Below are 15,532 nucleotides of genomic sequence, written 5' to 3'. Positions count from 1 at the left end.
CCTTTCCCTCTCTAAGATCACAACCTTATCGCCTTCAAGCTCAGTGTCACTGAAGTCTACCAAGCCTCCTCAAACACGCAGAAATATAAACTAATAATTTTCATCAACTTTCCACCTCTCTACAACAACTGCTCTTACCAATTTCTCTATCCACTTCTCCTAAGATTGCAGTACCACACCTTAATCAATCTCTAGAAATACGCCTCGAAGAAGTGGCTCCAGTTAACCATCACTTACATGTCAACCATAGCAATCTAAAGTATCAAGACACCTACAAAAACTCTCACATAAAGTACAATGTCAGTGGCATAAATCTTGTACACAAAGTGATTTCCTTACATATTAGACTACTATTCCTATCGAAAGGTTCTGGACATTACCAAAAAAACATATTTCCAATCTCTCATCTCTGCTCATGCTTCAACCCCAAGTGACTTTTTAATTCATTTTAATCGCTTTTCACCCCTCCCACACCAAACCCACTGGCTACTATCAGTGTCCAAGATCTTGATTACTAATTCACGTACCATATTGATAAGATCCTAAATGAAATGGTATGTTCTTCCTAAAACAGCAACCTGCTCAATTATTTTCCTGAACCATCTGACAACTCTATTAATTTGATCACAGAAATGAAGATGAAGTATCTACTCTCTTCTCATCTTCCAACTCTACTACCTCTCCTACCAATCCTATACCCTCACAAATTAGTAGAGTTTTGTTTCCTGTACTCATCCCAAATTTACATAAAATCTGTAAGCTCTCTCTCTATACTGGTGTCTTTCCATCTTTATTAAAAAAAACCTAACTCACTCTCTCTCTCAAAGCCCACCAAGAACCTCTGCAATCTGGCTGACCTGATATGCAACATGTACCACTTATCCTTATGTATCAATGTCAATTTCCCTATAAATTGCAAGCTTTCAAGTAGAGCCCGCTTACCTCTATGTCTGTCATTAATGTTTGATCTTGTTTCATTGCTGTTTGTTCCCAATTGTAAAGTACAAGTTACTATGCTGGTGCTATACATGTAAATGGTAATAATAAAAACTTGGCAGGTAATGTTGATATACATTAGAGATGTGAATCTGGGCAGATCGAGTTGCGGTTCTGATCTCCCTGCGGTTAAAAATTCGGATTTTAAATTCAAATTTTGGGTTTTGGATTGCAAAAATTGCATGATTTTAGATGTTTTTAAAAATCTTCAACATAAAAAAAAAAAAAAAAAAAAAAAATCCAAAACCAAAATACTTGAGGGGGGTTATGCAAAACCAAAATACGAAGATGAATCCAAATCCAAAACAAAATCCAAAACCAAAACACGGGGGTAAGCGCACATCTCTAATATATATACCAGCATTAACAAGTCAGTTCTACAAGTTGAATTATTATTACAAATAACTGCAATTGACAATAGGGGGAAGGGGGAGTGTTATGTTGCAATTGCTGTTTATGTTGATTGTTACAATAAAATTACTTATCCTATTTAATTATTATAATCAGAAGTTAAGCAGCAGGGACACATATACATTTATTATACAGTAGTACTGGAGAAGTGGTACAAGTTTCTTTTTTACTGCATTAACTTACAGTATCTATTACTGGAACTGACAGCATAGGTAAACAGGAACTCAGGTTTGTTATGGAATAACGTCCTATTTCTGTTACCAATGGGTGATTTTTATTTTTAATTGTAAATTTCCAAACTATATTTTATTTCCACCAGGTTTCGAGTGTAAGTTTTAAATTTTATGTCTCTTTTATTTAGTGGTACAGGAATCCCTTTTTTCATTTATTTTGTAATTCTTTTCTTAATCTGAGCATAAATCTCAGGCAACAATACAGCACAGGTCAATTTTTTTTATACAAAACTGACAGTGATAATCCAAATCACTTAGTTTACAGCTAACATACATTTCTCATTAAATGTTTCAGGAATATACTGTACACTATCCCTCTGCTTGTATTTAATAATGAAAACAGATTCTATTTGCCTTTTCCTAACTCTCAGTCTTTCTGCTTCTTTCCTCCTGTCATATGTGGACTTACACTGCCTCCCCTCGCCCAGGAAGTGCTGCTGCTGCTGCCTGTAACCCACACACTAGTATTTTATTTTTTTTTTAAAATCCCTTCTGTTCCAAAGATGAATAGTTTTAAGTTTTAATCTGTGACTTTTTAAATATAATGGACTATAAAAGAGTGAAACACATTTTACATGACGGGTTTTTAACATAAACACTTGAAAAAAATAAAAATTGTTGCAATTTAGACCATGGGTATATACATTTTATTATGTGCTTCTTTTGTACAATAGTGAGATATTTCAGGGTGTTTAATGTATGTTAATGCAGCTCAAAACTTAAATTCATCACAGTTGATGTGTACTGTATCGGAATGAGAAGTGGTTTAGAAGCGTTAACATATGCATTTGGGGCATTTAACAACTTGCTAAAGGGGTTATGTCCTCCTTTCAGTATTTAACAAACAGCTTTGTCACTGTACCGCTCACCCCATCTATAAATAGCGATAGCAATAAGGTATGCAAGCAATGGGGACCCAGCAACGGCCTTTCTGAGTTCAGCAAAGCCTTCCAAGCATTGCTGTGTCCCCACCGGGTGAAAGTGCGATGCCATGTGCAGACTGGCCATCGTACATGCGCACGACACAGCGATAGGCTACCAGCATCAGCATGAAGGATACCCTTGTTTTGAACAAGATGACAAATTCTTGTTTTGTCATAAGTGCATGTTTAAATAATGCAAAAGAAACTCATTTGTAAAGAAGTAGGTTAATGCAGTGCAGTTTATAAGCATTTCTAATGGCGTTTTACTCTGCATTAAGGAAACACCTTGCCAATTCCAGTGTGTATATGACCTTAAGTGTTCTACATGTGCACAGGAGATACACAGTTTAGGCCAGTCACACCACTCTCTTTAGTCTAGACTTGATGGGAGACATTTATGAAAACTATTGGACACAAACAGGTGCTCTAATCTGTATCCACCTAACAAGATTTCAACTTTAAGACAATGTAAAGCAGATATCTTATTGTTTTCTTTGTATCAGTTTTTGCAAATGTTCCATGGATGTGATTTATTATGTGGAATATTGATTTAGCATCACATATTTAGGAATGTGTTTTATACCAGATGGTGTGTTTTTGTTTTTTTTTCCTTATTGGTAAAAAATTATATTTCTTAATTGACCCCAGAGAATTTTAAATTTTGATTCAAATACACAGCAACATTAGGTCTGTGGAATTTATAGTTAACCAGATATGTGTACCTTGCTCACACTATAACACAGGAATACAGTACAACCATTTAGCTTTTTTAATTTATATATATGTCCTCTATCCCAGCTGGGTCTGGTCCTCCTCTCAACTAGGAAAAGCTGCTGCTGCCACTGCCTGGGCTCCACGTATCCGCAGCACGGAGCTGGGTATCCGAAAGGAGTGCTGGGTGTTCAGCTGCGTTGCATAGGGACCTGGCTCACCAACTGGTGGGCTTACAGTACAGGTAATTACTCTGGTACCATACATGTGTTGCACATAACAGGCTGTGTTGCTGATGTCACATGTACTAGGTCTATTGCACTCTCAACAACTGCAAAACCTCTAAATAGGTATAATGAAGGGAGCTAATAGTCGCAGGAATTTGTGGCCAGTCTGCAGACGAGCCTATTAATATATTGTCTGGCCGCCATCACATTGCAATCTTCCCCTCAGACCTACAGTATTGCTGCCCTGATCACCTGTACCAGAATATTACTGACTCTCAAGAGGGGCTGCAGCACTGTAGACCCTCTCTCTCTGATATTTTCTGAGTATAGTGATTGTAAAGTAATGAGAATGATGAAGGAGAATGGGGGCCACAGTGTGAGGGAAGGAGTAGGGTGATGAAGGAGAGGGTGTGGGGCTGGAGTGTGAGGGAAGGAGTAGGGTGATGAAGGAGAGGGTGTGGGGCTGGAGTGTGTGGGAAAGAGTAGGGTGATGAAGGAGAGGGTGTGGGGCTGGAGTGTGAGGGAAGGAGTAGGGTGATGAAGGAGAGGGTGTGGGGCTGGAGTGTGAGGGAAGGAGTATGGTGATGAAGGAGAGGGTGTGTGACTGGAGTGTGAGGGAAGGAGTAGGGTGATGAAGGAGAGGATGTGGGGCTGGAGTGTGAGGGAAGGAGTAGGGTGATGAAGAAGAGGATGTGGGGCTGGAGTGTGAGGGAAGGAGTAGGGTGATGAAAAAGAGGATGTGGGGCTGGAGTGTGAGAGAAGGAGTAGGGTGATGAAGGAGAGGATCTGGGGCTGGAGTGTGAGGGAAGGAGTAGGGTGATGAAGGAAAGGATGTGGGGCTGGAGTGTGAGGGAAGGAGTAGGGTGATGAAGGAGAGGATGTGGGGCTGGAGTGTGATGGAAGGAGTAGGGCAATGAAGGAGAGGTTGTGGGGCTGGAGTGTGAGGGAATGAGGGTCTGATTCAGACTTGGGAATAGAGTGAGATATCTCTCTCAACTGATCATCTTGGTGAAACAATGCTGCTCTGCAGGTGGGGCAGATTTAAAATGTGCAGAGAGATTTAGATTTAAGAGGAGTGTTTCCAAACTGACATCTAAATTGTAAAGTAGTAATAAAACTGTGCAGTATTTGTGGGCTACAGGCAAAAGCAACCAGTATTTACCCTGCATGTAAAAAAAATTATGTATTTACACCCCTTGCATGGCAACATGGTTTGTTCAGGTTCACAGATGAGAGAGATATTTCACTCTATGCCCAACTCTGAATCAGGCCCTGAGTACAGTGATGAAGGAGAGGATGGGGCTGGAGTGTGAGGGAAGGAGCAGGGTAATGAAGGAGAGGATGTGGGGCTGGAGTGTGAGGGAAGGAGCAGGGTGATGAAGGAGAGGATGTGGGGCTGGAGTGTAAAGGAATGAGTAGGGTGGTGAAGGAGAGGATGTGGGGCTGGAATTTGAGGGAAGGAGTAGGGTGATGAAGGAGAGGATGTGGGGCTGGAGTGTGAAGGAATGAGTAGAGTGATGAAGGAGAGGATGTGGGGCTGGAGTGTGAGGGAATGAGTAGGGTGACAAAGGAGAGGATGTGGGGCTGGAGTGTGAGGGAATGAGTAGGGTGACAAAGGAGAGGATGTGGGGCTGGAGTGTGAAGGAAGGAGCAGGGTGATGAAGGAGAGGATGTGGGGCTGGAGTTTGAGGGAAGGAGCAGGGTGATGAAGGAGAGGATGTGGGGCTGGAGTGTGAGGGAAGGATTAGGGTGATGAAGGAGAGGATGTTGGGCTGGAGTGTGAGGGAAGGAGTAGAGTGATGAAGGAGAGGGTGTGGGGCTGGAGTGTGAGGGAATGAGTAGGGTGACGAAGGAGAGGATGTGGGGCTGGAGTGTGAGGGAAGGAGTAGGGTGATGAAGGAGAGGATGTGGGGCTGGAGTGTAAGGGAAGGAGCAGGGTGATGAAGGAGAGGATGTTGGGCTGGAGTGTAAGGGAAGGAGTAGGGTGATGAAGGAGAGGATGTGGGGCTGGAGTGTGAAGGAATGAGTAGGGTGATGAAGGAGAGGATGGGGCTGGAGTGTGAAGGAAGGAGTAGGGTGATGAAGGAGAGGATGTGGGGCTGGAGTGTAAGGGAATGAGTAGGGTGATGAAGGAGAGGATGTGGGGTTGGAGTGTGAGGGAAGGAGCAAGGTGATGAAGGAGAGGATCTTGGGCTGGAGTGTGAAGGAATGAGCAGGGTGAAGAAGGAGAGGATGGGGCTAGAGTGTAAAGGAAGGAGTAGGGTGATGAAGGAGAGGATGGGGATGGAGTGTGAGGGAAGGACCAAGGCAATGAAAAAGAGGATGGGGCTGGAGTGTGAGGGAAGGAGCAGGGTAATGAAGGAGAGGATATGGGGCTGGAGTGTGAGGGAAGGAGTAGGGTAATGAAGGAGAGGATGTTGGGCTGGAGTGTGAGGGAAGGAGTAGAGTGATGAAGGAGAGGTTGTGGGGCTGGAGTGTAAGGGAATGAGTAGGGTGACGAAGGAGAGGATGTGGGGCTGGAGTGTGAGGGAAGGAGTAGGGTGATGAAGGAGAGGATGTGGGGCTGGAGTGTAAGGGAAGGAGCAGGGTGATGAAGGAGAGGATGTTGGGCTGGAGTGTAAGGGAAGGAGTAGAGTGATGAAGGAGAGGATGTGGGGCTGGAGTGTGAAGGAATGAGTAGGGTGATGAAGGAGAGGATGGGTCTGGAGTGTGAAGGAAGGAGTAGGGTGATGAAGGAGAGGATGTGGGGCTGGAGTGTAAGGGAATGAGTAGGGTGATGAAGGAGAGGATGTGGGGCTGGAGTGTGAGAGAAGGAGTACGGTGATGAAGGAGAGGATGTGGGGCTGGAGTGTGAAGGAATGAGCAGGGTGATGAAGGATAGGATGGGGCTGGAGTGTAAAGGAAGGAGTAGGGTGATGAAGGAGAGGATGGGGATGGAGTGTGAGGGAAGGACCAAGACAATGAAGAATAGGATGGGGCTGGAGTGTGAGGGAAGGAGTAGAGTGATGAAAGAGAGGATGGGGCTGGAGTGTGAGGGAAGGAGCAGAGCAATAAAGGAGAGGAATGGGCTGGAGTGTGAGGGAATGAGTAGGGTGATGAAGGAGAGGATGTGGGGCTGGAGTGTGAGGGAAGAATTAGGGTGATGAAGGAGAGGATGGGGCTGGAGTGTGAGGGCTGCTTCAGAAATTTCCTGGGCTGGTTCTCTATCCCAGCCCATCTCTGGCTAAAAGGCTGCATATATTAAAGAAACGTCTAAAATTGGAATGCACAACAAATTATGTTAGCTATAGTGACATCAATCAGGCATGTTATAGATAGTTTGCTGTAAAGGTGCTTTTAAAGTTAAAGTATGCCAGAATAGCTAAGTAAAAGGATCTGAGATACAGTACATAAATGTACAAAAATGTGCTTGCTCCTGTAGGGAAAATATTGCAATACTTACATGGTCTCCTCTAAGGCCATGATCACCCTTTTCCGCTGATTCTCCACGAGGCCCTTTTTTGCCCTAATATAGTGTGAAACAAATAACATTAATATTTTTACTAAAGTTAAAACCTTCAGACATTTTTCTATAGAACCCGAGGCACTAATAGTTACATATAAATGACAGCCGCAGGGAGGAATATTTCCTATATCTCATGTGTTATCTGTGAACCTGTTTTTTCTCCATCATGTTTCAGTGGTATGTTGCTGTAATGCTGATTTTGTGTACATACAGTAGATAACATCTGACCTTGCTGAAAGGTTTCTATATTTACTCATTTAGGGGTCTACTTATGAAGAGATAAGTCAACTCTCCAGTGTTTAACCACTTAACTGACAATTTTTCCAGCAAAACCGGTCAGAAATTGCTGGGTCCCCAGGAGAGTTCGGGGCGTCAGAGGAGATCCATTCTGCACATGTGTAGAACAAATTTGGTCTTCAAATACACAGCAGGGCGGTGTGGTCGCACCTTGTCAGCTGAAGCAGAGCTTGCTGCATTCAAATCCCATACACCCACGTCAGTTAAGTGTTTAAGGTGGAGATTTGGCTTATCTCCACATCCCTAAATTTGAGGAGAGGCCTATTCCAGAGAAATCAAAGCTTTAGTGATAGTAGAGCCAATGTCCTGGTAACAGAATTTTGGTAAATTGCACATCTATTATTGCTGGGAATAACAGCGATAACAGATTAAACTTATCAGGGCAAAGTTGTGTACAATCACAGACACCTAAATGAACGCTATGTAGCTTGTAGGTAAATATGATAATACTTAAATATTGCAATATGTATCTACATAGAAGTCATATGAAAATGTTTCTGGTAGTCTGTGTAAGGGATGAGAGCTCTGCCACTTCAGTTGCTGTCTCGGGTACTGGAAGGAGTAGACACAACCACTGCTGGAGAAGCAGCTTGCGTAGGCTTTGGACAGACAAAGACAAAATCTCACTAACTTTTCTTTTTTTTATACAGATTTAGAAATGGTCAATCCTATTGTCTTTTGTTGAATATCTGCTCTATCAGTGTACAGGTATCATCCGTTTCCCTGGAAAAAAACTACAAACTGTTGCGTGACATTTATGGTCTGGAATGCAATTCTTTTGTAGACCAGATATTTCATTGTTTTACCTGTTGCCCTTGGCTCCCAGTTTCCCCTGTTAGTCCAGGGGATCCACGTTCCCCCTGAAAAAAAATTTTTTATTACTCTTTAGTGCTTCAAAATATACATTATCTGATCTCTTCCAGGGATAATGCAAGGACCCCCCATTGTGTTTTAAGTTCTCATTCCATCTTATAATTAAAATGAATATAGTTTGACTGCATATCGGAATTCAAGTATTGACATTAAAGGGTCAAAGTAGCTGGGAGATCAGGTTCTTCTTATTTCAAGTGTGTTCAGGAATAGTAATGACCAGCAAGGTGTTGTGTACTGTAACATTTTCTGCTATAGGATGGCTTTTAACATGACAGAGAAAGCATTCCCTGAGTCCCATTTTAAGTGCTCCTCTAAAACATTATTTTTACTTTAACCAATATATGCTGCTTAATATTATAATTATATTTTATATAATTAGTTGTAGTTTTGTTTCATTTAAGCTGAATGTTAAGCATCTGTGCTTGCTATCTGCCATTACTTCTTCATCGTAACATAGGCCTTGACCAACGGAGTTAGGTAGTTGTTTTGTTGCTTCTCTGAATGGAAATATATATGCATTTCATAATTTTCCAAGAGTAATTATAACACTTAGATTTACCTGCTCGCCTGGCACTCCATCAATTCCATTGTCACCATCATCTCCCTATAAAAATATAAACCAACATCAAGTTTACAGAACTCAAGTGTAGTATATGACTATTACGATGTATAACACTGCAAGTAGCTTACATAGAATAAGGTAAATATACCCTAGATATAAAGGGCACATACCCACTGGCATCAATACACAAGTCTTTACTAGCATTTTCACAAACCCAGGAAAAAGATTTACATGAGTATGAGACTAGAAATCACTGTTTCCAATGATCTTATACACTTTAGTATTTACACTTACATTACTTGCACTTTTTCTGATGCTGCCTTCTTAATTTACTTGTGTTCGCCACAAGAAAACACATTGGGGTCAGTGATGGACACTCCATTGACATTCCCAGTCTGGATGTACAAGCCCTTGTTAACCACATTGTACCAAAATCAATCATATCAGACAAGCAGTGTCACTGGCATTTAATGAAAAGGGTAAAAGACCTGAGGCAATTAAAGCAGTATTGCACATGTGACTCCCTTACAAAGAGACACATGCTTGTAACACCTCAGTCTTGTACCGTTATCCCCTAATGCAGAGAAATACCCTTCATTTTTGTATAACAACCCCTTTGGTACAGATTCCCCATACTGCACAAAATGAGTCTCTTGTACAATGACACATTCCCATATAACTGTGTGGAGGTTCAAGGCTACCAATGGTGATGGCCTATAATGGAATGTCAAATGGTCAGATTCTTCATAACTCCCAAAATGTTAATAATTAGGATAAAATGATCCCTACCCCGAATAAGCCCAAACCCCACACATCCGATACAGAGAAAGCTAACAGAAGTCTGCCACTGGTAAGGGTTAAGCAATGATTCTGTTATTGCATGACTATTACACTCTGTAGGTAAAAATGTATCATTCAAAATATGTGTTAATATAAATCAATATTACAATATAAATATTTTTAAAACTCACCCTATTACCTCGAAAACCTCTTCCACCCTGAAAAGATATAATGCAACAGTTTATCAAGAATATTATAGATGCCTTTCTGTGGTCTGAAGCTTTGGTATATGAACTGGGAAAATCTTAAAATGTTTTCAGTAAAAACCCTGGACAATAAAGATGCTGAAATCTAGAACTTGGTGACCAACAAACATGTCAGGTGAAGTAATACTGCTATTAACAAATCATAAACGCATACTGTATGTTGCACCCTTGAATAAAATGTTTTTATTCCCTAAGTCATTCTTTGCACTTTGATAAACATATATCAAGATAGTATTGATGGCACTATCTATATAGAGAAAATGCCCTATAGGAAAGGCAACAGCAGACCCCCTACAATGAATGCAAACGCAATTTGTACCCCCTTACTCTTTAACCTATAGATAAATAAATAGCTGCCACTTTATAACTTATAAATAATGATGTCAGAATTGTAACAGTAAGGGAATGACAATTTGACAATGCATGCTTTTAGATTGGACAATACAATATTCATCAATGCAAAATACCTATACAGTAGCTCAACACATCTAATGATAGGTAGCAAACTGCTATAATTGCTGAATGTTTCCAACCTTAGATTTAGATGTTCCTGCACAAATATGTGTATTGTATCCTGTATTAATATATCATTGCAATATCTCCTAACAAACTTTGTGCATTTCATTTACTCAATGATGGTATAATAAACATGATCTTTAAGCCGTAGCATATAATATAATAAATGACTGACCTTTAGTCCTCTAGGACCAGGGCATCCATCTTCTCCCCGTGTCCCATTAAATCCACGTGACCCTCTCTCACCCTAAAAAAAAAGTTAGAAAGTTCTCATTGTTCAGTATATCATTATTTATGCATTATATGTTGCTTATTTACTGGGTAATATTACTTCGTACTCCACAGAAATGTATAACAAATTTAGGGCCTGATTCAGACCCACTCGCGAGCGGCTGTCCGCTCGCAAGTGGGTCGATGTTATGCACTGAGCATGCGCACGACGGAGGGAGCTCCATCGTGCGCATGCGCCAGACACGACGAGCGAAGGAAAGTCCTTCGCTCGTTGTGTCCGATCAAAGGGGGCGTGCTGTCAATGTTGATTGACAGCACGCCCCCTTTGGTGGGCGTGCCGGGGGCGTGCCTCCCTGACGGGGGCGTTCCCACGGGAACGCCTCCCGTCAGAAGCCGGCCCACTGACATCACTAGTGATGTCAGTGGGAGTGATTTTGGCTCTGATAGAGCCAAAATCACTCCGGAGCTTGCGGTTGAAAACCTCAACCGCAGGCTCCGGCTCGCAATTTCGATGGTCGCGATGGTCTCGACCATCGCGGCCATCAAAAAGCACGCTCGTATAGCCTGTGGGTGGTGACCCACAGCTATACGAGCGTCCAGGAGGACGCTCCATGAAAATGGAGCCCGGCCCTCATTCAGAGCGTGCGCTCTGCTCAGAGCGTACGGCTCTGAATGAGGGCCTTAATCTTAGTGCTTATAAAAGCATATTGGGCAAACTACAATGACCAAGGGATTACTGCCTTGTAAAATAATGGTCCAATCTCTATCCTGGGGAATTATTAATAAATATATTGGATTTAGATGATTACACTTTTCTCTAATAATGTTATAAATATGTCGGAAAAAAATTACTGCAACAACCTGTAACCGCTGGAGCAGTTAGAACTTGTGAACCAGGTCTGGAACTCCAAAAGTGTTTTTGCTTTTGGTGCTCCTATTAGGCTTTGTGTATTTAATGAACTAACCCTTACAGACATATATGTAATTACCCTATGGTGTATACTATGTCTATACAGAATGCTGTCTTTTAATGCATTAAGGTAGTGGTTCCCAAACTGTAAGGCGCGGCACCCTGGGGTGCCTTGCGACACTTGCAGGGGTGCCTCAGGTTGGTGGTCCAGCACCAAATCAAATTCTTCATGGTGACTGTAATGTAAATATGTGCACAAACAAGCACAAACCTGTCCACCACTATATAACCAAACCTAAGGATGACAGGTAAGCAGAATTTATTTCACTATACTACTTCACTACATTTTTTTCTGAATTTCTCAATAACAAACTTTTGGCTTAGGGGTGCCGTGACAACAGTGCTGATACTCTAGGGCACCCTGGTTCAAAAAAGTTTGGGAACCACTGCATTAAGGTGACACTTTTCAGATGTTGCTAATTTCCTGCATGATCTCACTCAGCAGCACAGTAGAATGCTACATTTCACTCAGTACTGTAACTGGAAAGAGGAAAACTGAATTTTACCATCATCACTGATGCATTTTAGCCTCCACTATGCTAAATACAGATACCATACCTGACTCTGCATGCCCCATAGGCAGCAATTCTGCAGGCTGAACAAATGAGAATGCTGCTTATCAATTCTATAGGTACCAGTAACATCATCACAGCACTTCCTAGGCAATATGCATGAGGTATGAATATTCACCGGAAGATCAGAGATAACCTGCATTCTCATGAAAAGAGACTCAACCTACAAAACCCCTGCAATGGCATGCATTGGGAGTGTGTGCGTGATGAGTGTAAACATTCACCCTGTGCTCTTGCACCAAGCTATCCATATTATATGTATATACATACTCTACAAGCCATACTTGCCAACTTTTTAAAATCTCCCTTACAAAATTGTTCCTGGAGGAGAGGTGTAGATGTTTAAACATTGCTTATAGTGTACAGATGGTTTTCCAGGCATCTGTATTCCCTATCTGCACTGACATGAAGTGCTCTATAATAGTATGTTTTAGGGAGAAGATAAAATAGGTATTTGCATTGTTATTTTCCAACTTTAATGAGTTCTTGAATAAAGTGAAGTTTTATGTGGGGATGAGTGATATACTTTGAGCTTCAGTACTATGGGGCTGATTCAGAGACGGTCGCAATGGTGATGTTTTGGCAAATGGACATTTTCTCTACTGCACATGCATATAAGTCACACTGCGCATGTGCTGCGAAGACAGTTGCAGTGAATATTTATTTGTAAAGTGATTGACAGACAGGGACTGTCTGTGGGCAGCTACTCTTGACTTAAACACAGGCGGTGTCGTGACCGTTTTTGGTGGCGGGATTAGCGACCATCTCTGAATTAGGCCCATGATACATTTATGCTACTTTTAACATGGAACTTTAAATTAAACAAAAGAGTATTTTTTTAATCTTACAATGTTTATGTATTATATTCTTTGGCATTGTTTAACTTTCCTCCCTAGCTCTGTAGTATTGGCAATGTGTCCCAATGTACTATATAATTTCACATTCTAAAAGCTAATGTAACCTGCTTTGCTTTCTGCTCTTTCAACTTATACAGAGATTTTGCAGAAGGAATATGAAAGCACACATTTCATAACATCCCATAACAGAGCAAAATCACATTTATTTTTAATTATATGGTACAAAATATTCTTTTACTAAAGTATAGTACTTTGAAAGATAACAAATTGTGCTTGTTCTACTCACAATACCACCTTCCTCTCCAGGATGTCCTTGAGAACCTTTTGCACCAACTTTTCCCTAGAGACAAAGAACAGCATTGGACAATTGGACAATTTGATTGTTTTGTATTCAATGATAACATTTAGTCTGTCGACTAAATATGAAAATAGGATCTCATTTACTAAAAATACTAAATTGCTCAGGAAGATTTACTTCAGTTCTTTAAGTTAAAGGTGAATCTACTCTTGCTGAACTCAAACACTCTTTAAATGAGTTTTGGATGGGTCATCATCATTTGAATGTACTGGAGTTACAGGTCAACCAGACGCATAACTACTATTTGATCTGCTTCTTTGGGGCCAGAGTATGCAGAATGGAGCCTGGTTTGGGTTTCTATTTCCATCAAAAGGCCAGGTTCTATATTGCACGCAAGTCAAAAAAGTGGACATTGTGCCCCATAGAAACCAAAAAGAATGACGTGGTGGAAACTACATTCCTGAGAACTTCTCCATAAGTGTTCAACTATAGATAAACTATATCCAATATCAAAATACACCAGGAAAATGAAGCTCCTAGAAGTTGCACAGACTGCTGAAAATGTAAAAGAACATTGGAATCAAAAGAACATTCACAAATGAGTGGCATGGAGTTTGATTGTGAGCACCTCTAGGGACCCCAGGCTAAAGTTACTGCACATATATACAAACTTTTTAGTTTTCACACTTGTATCGATTTCTTGAATGATTAAAGATATTGCTATTGCTATATAAGACTACGTTTCTCTAAACTGGGTCTCAGGGACCACCAACAATACATGTTTTCCTTTTCTGTAGCACATATATAGTATATCAATTACACATAGTTTTCTTTTTTCAAAATTCTTTATATTAAATTCAAAGATGAGGCACAGAAGAGAGAAAAAACAGTGATATGGGGGTTAGTAACATACTGTTCAATTATAATTTGTAATTTATGGCATCATACAGACAGCACATGAAATAAAACCTCATTAATAAAACTATTGTCTTACTAATCTAATTTCTACTAACTTGTTGAAGAATAACTGAGATACATTATATAACAAGAAGGAAGGGAAGGCAGATTAAAGGTAGGGATTAGGGATAAAAAAAAGGGTGGGTGACCGAGTTAATTGGCTTGTGCTGATTCCTTGCATGTAAATAGAATTTGTAATGGTACGTATCGGATGTATAAGCTTCAGAGTGGATCCAGAGGTTGTTAATGCATATTATTGGAGTCCATGGGGTATATTTACTAAAGTGAGAGTTTTTAGATGTTGCCCATAGCAACCAATCAGATTCCAGCTATTATCTTCTAAAAGGTGCTAGTTAAATGTTAAGTAGAATCTGAATGGTTGCTATGGGCAACATCTCCACTTTGAAAAACTCCCACTTTAGTAAATATACCCCCACGTGTTAAAACTCAACAGGTGGGTTTTCCAACAGATTTCTAGTTTTGCATGTTGTTTTGTAAATGTTTTTCAACTTGGATTTTGATGTCTAGAGGGAGTGTTTGTACATAGCTTTACTTTAAATAAAGTTTCAGTTGCTTCACATTGTGGAGGGTTGCCCAGAGAAACATGAATGGTGGGGTATTCTATATACATTCTTTGTTACCTCTTTTTAATTTAAGCATGTGTCCAGGATTCCTAAAATAGCTCAGTCTGGGTCAGTGGGATAACATTTACCAATTCTGTCACAGTGTATTCTTTTATTGGAGTTCAGAATATTTTGAAACAAAGGAGATTACAGTGGTGTATGGACTCTTTGGAGTTACATAATTTGCGGCATTTTGCGGTATTACACATACAGTACATATGCTGCAAAAAATGGAGGGCAATATGTAGCCTATGTAGACTATATTGAAGAACATCTCTCTAAACATTTCTGCACTTTGGGCCTGATTGATTAAGGCTCGCAACTGCTAAAACGTACGCAATTGGCCGATTGTTTCGTACTGCGCATGCGTATGCATCACAGTGTGCGTACGCAAAGGCACCACTGCGGTCACGGAGAGCCATCGCAGAGTGATTGACAGGCAGTGAGCATTTGGGGGTGGTGACGGGTGGGTGGTTGTCCAAATGCAGGCGTGCCTGTCCGTTTGAACGCCATTGCACGGGTGTGCATAAATTAGCCAGTGCGATTTCCTATGCAGCTTGAGTACTTACTGCGTGCAACGAGGTTAGGAATTTCTAAGTAAGGTCAGGGCTGCTGTAATTCTGCATGAGGGGCCGATTGTACTCGATATTACTGATGTATACACAGGACTTCAAGGTATTACGGATGTGAGATAGTGGTAGTGGGAGGCAGTGGGCGTCTCTAT

At 40.9% G+C, this 15,532-nt stretch overlaps 1 protein-coding gene across 1 annotated transcript in view; it reads right to left on the bottom strand.

Moving 5' to 3' along the window:
- The window catches only part of LOC148535363 (collagen alpha-4(VI) chain-like), a 423,891-nt gene that overhangs the window by 162,539 nt on the left and 245,820 nt on the right, over positions 1-15,532 (bottom strand). Inside the window, 6 exon segments of the mRNA XM_088462796.1 lie at positions 6,944-7,006; positions 8,110-8,163; positions 8,736-8,780; positions 9,710-9,736; positions 10,476-10,547; positions 13,217-13,270. Coding sequence (XP_088318922.1) covers positions 6,944-7,006; positions 8,110-8,163; positions 8,736-8,780; positions 9,710-9,736; positions 10,476-10,547; positions 13,217-13,270 — 315 coding nt within the window.

Source organism: Taudactylus pleione, unplaced genomic scaffold, assembly GCF_031769625.1.
Source record: "Taudactylus pleione unplaced genomic scaffold, aTauple2 ptg000053l, whole genome shotgun sequence".
Classification (NCBI taxonomy): Eukaryota; Metazoa; Chordata; class Amphibia; order Anura; family Myobatrachidae; genus Taudactylus; species Taudactylus pleione.
The sequence above is the reverse complement of the archived record's forward strand: the minus strand, read 5'-3'. Positions and strand labels throughout refer to the sequence as shown.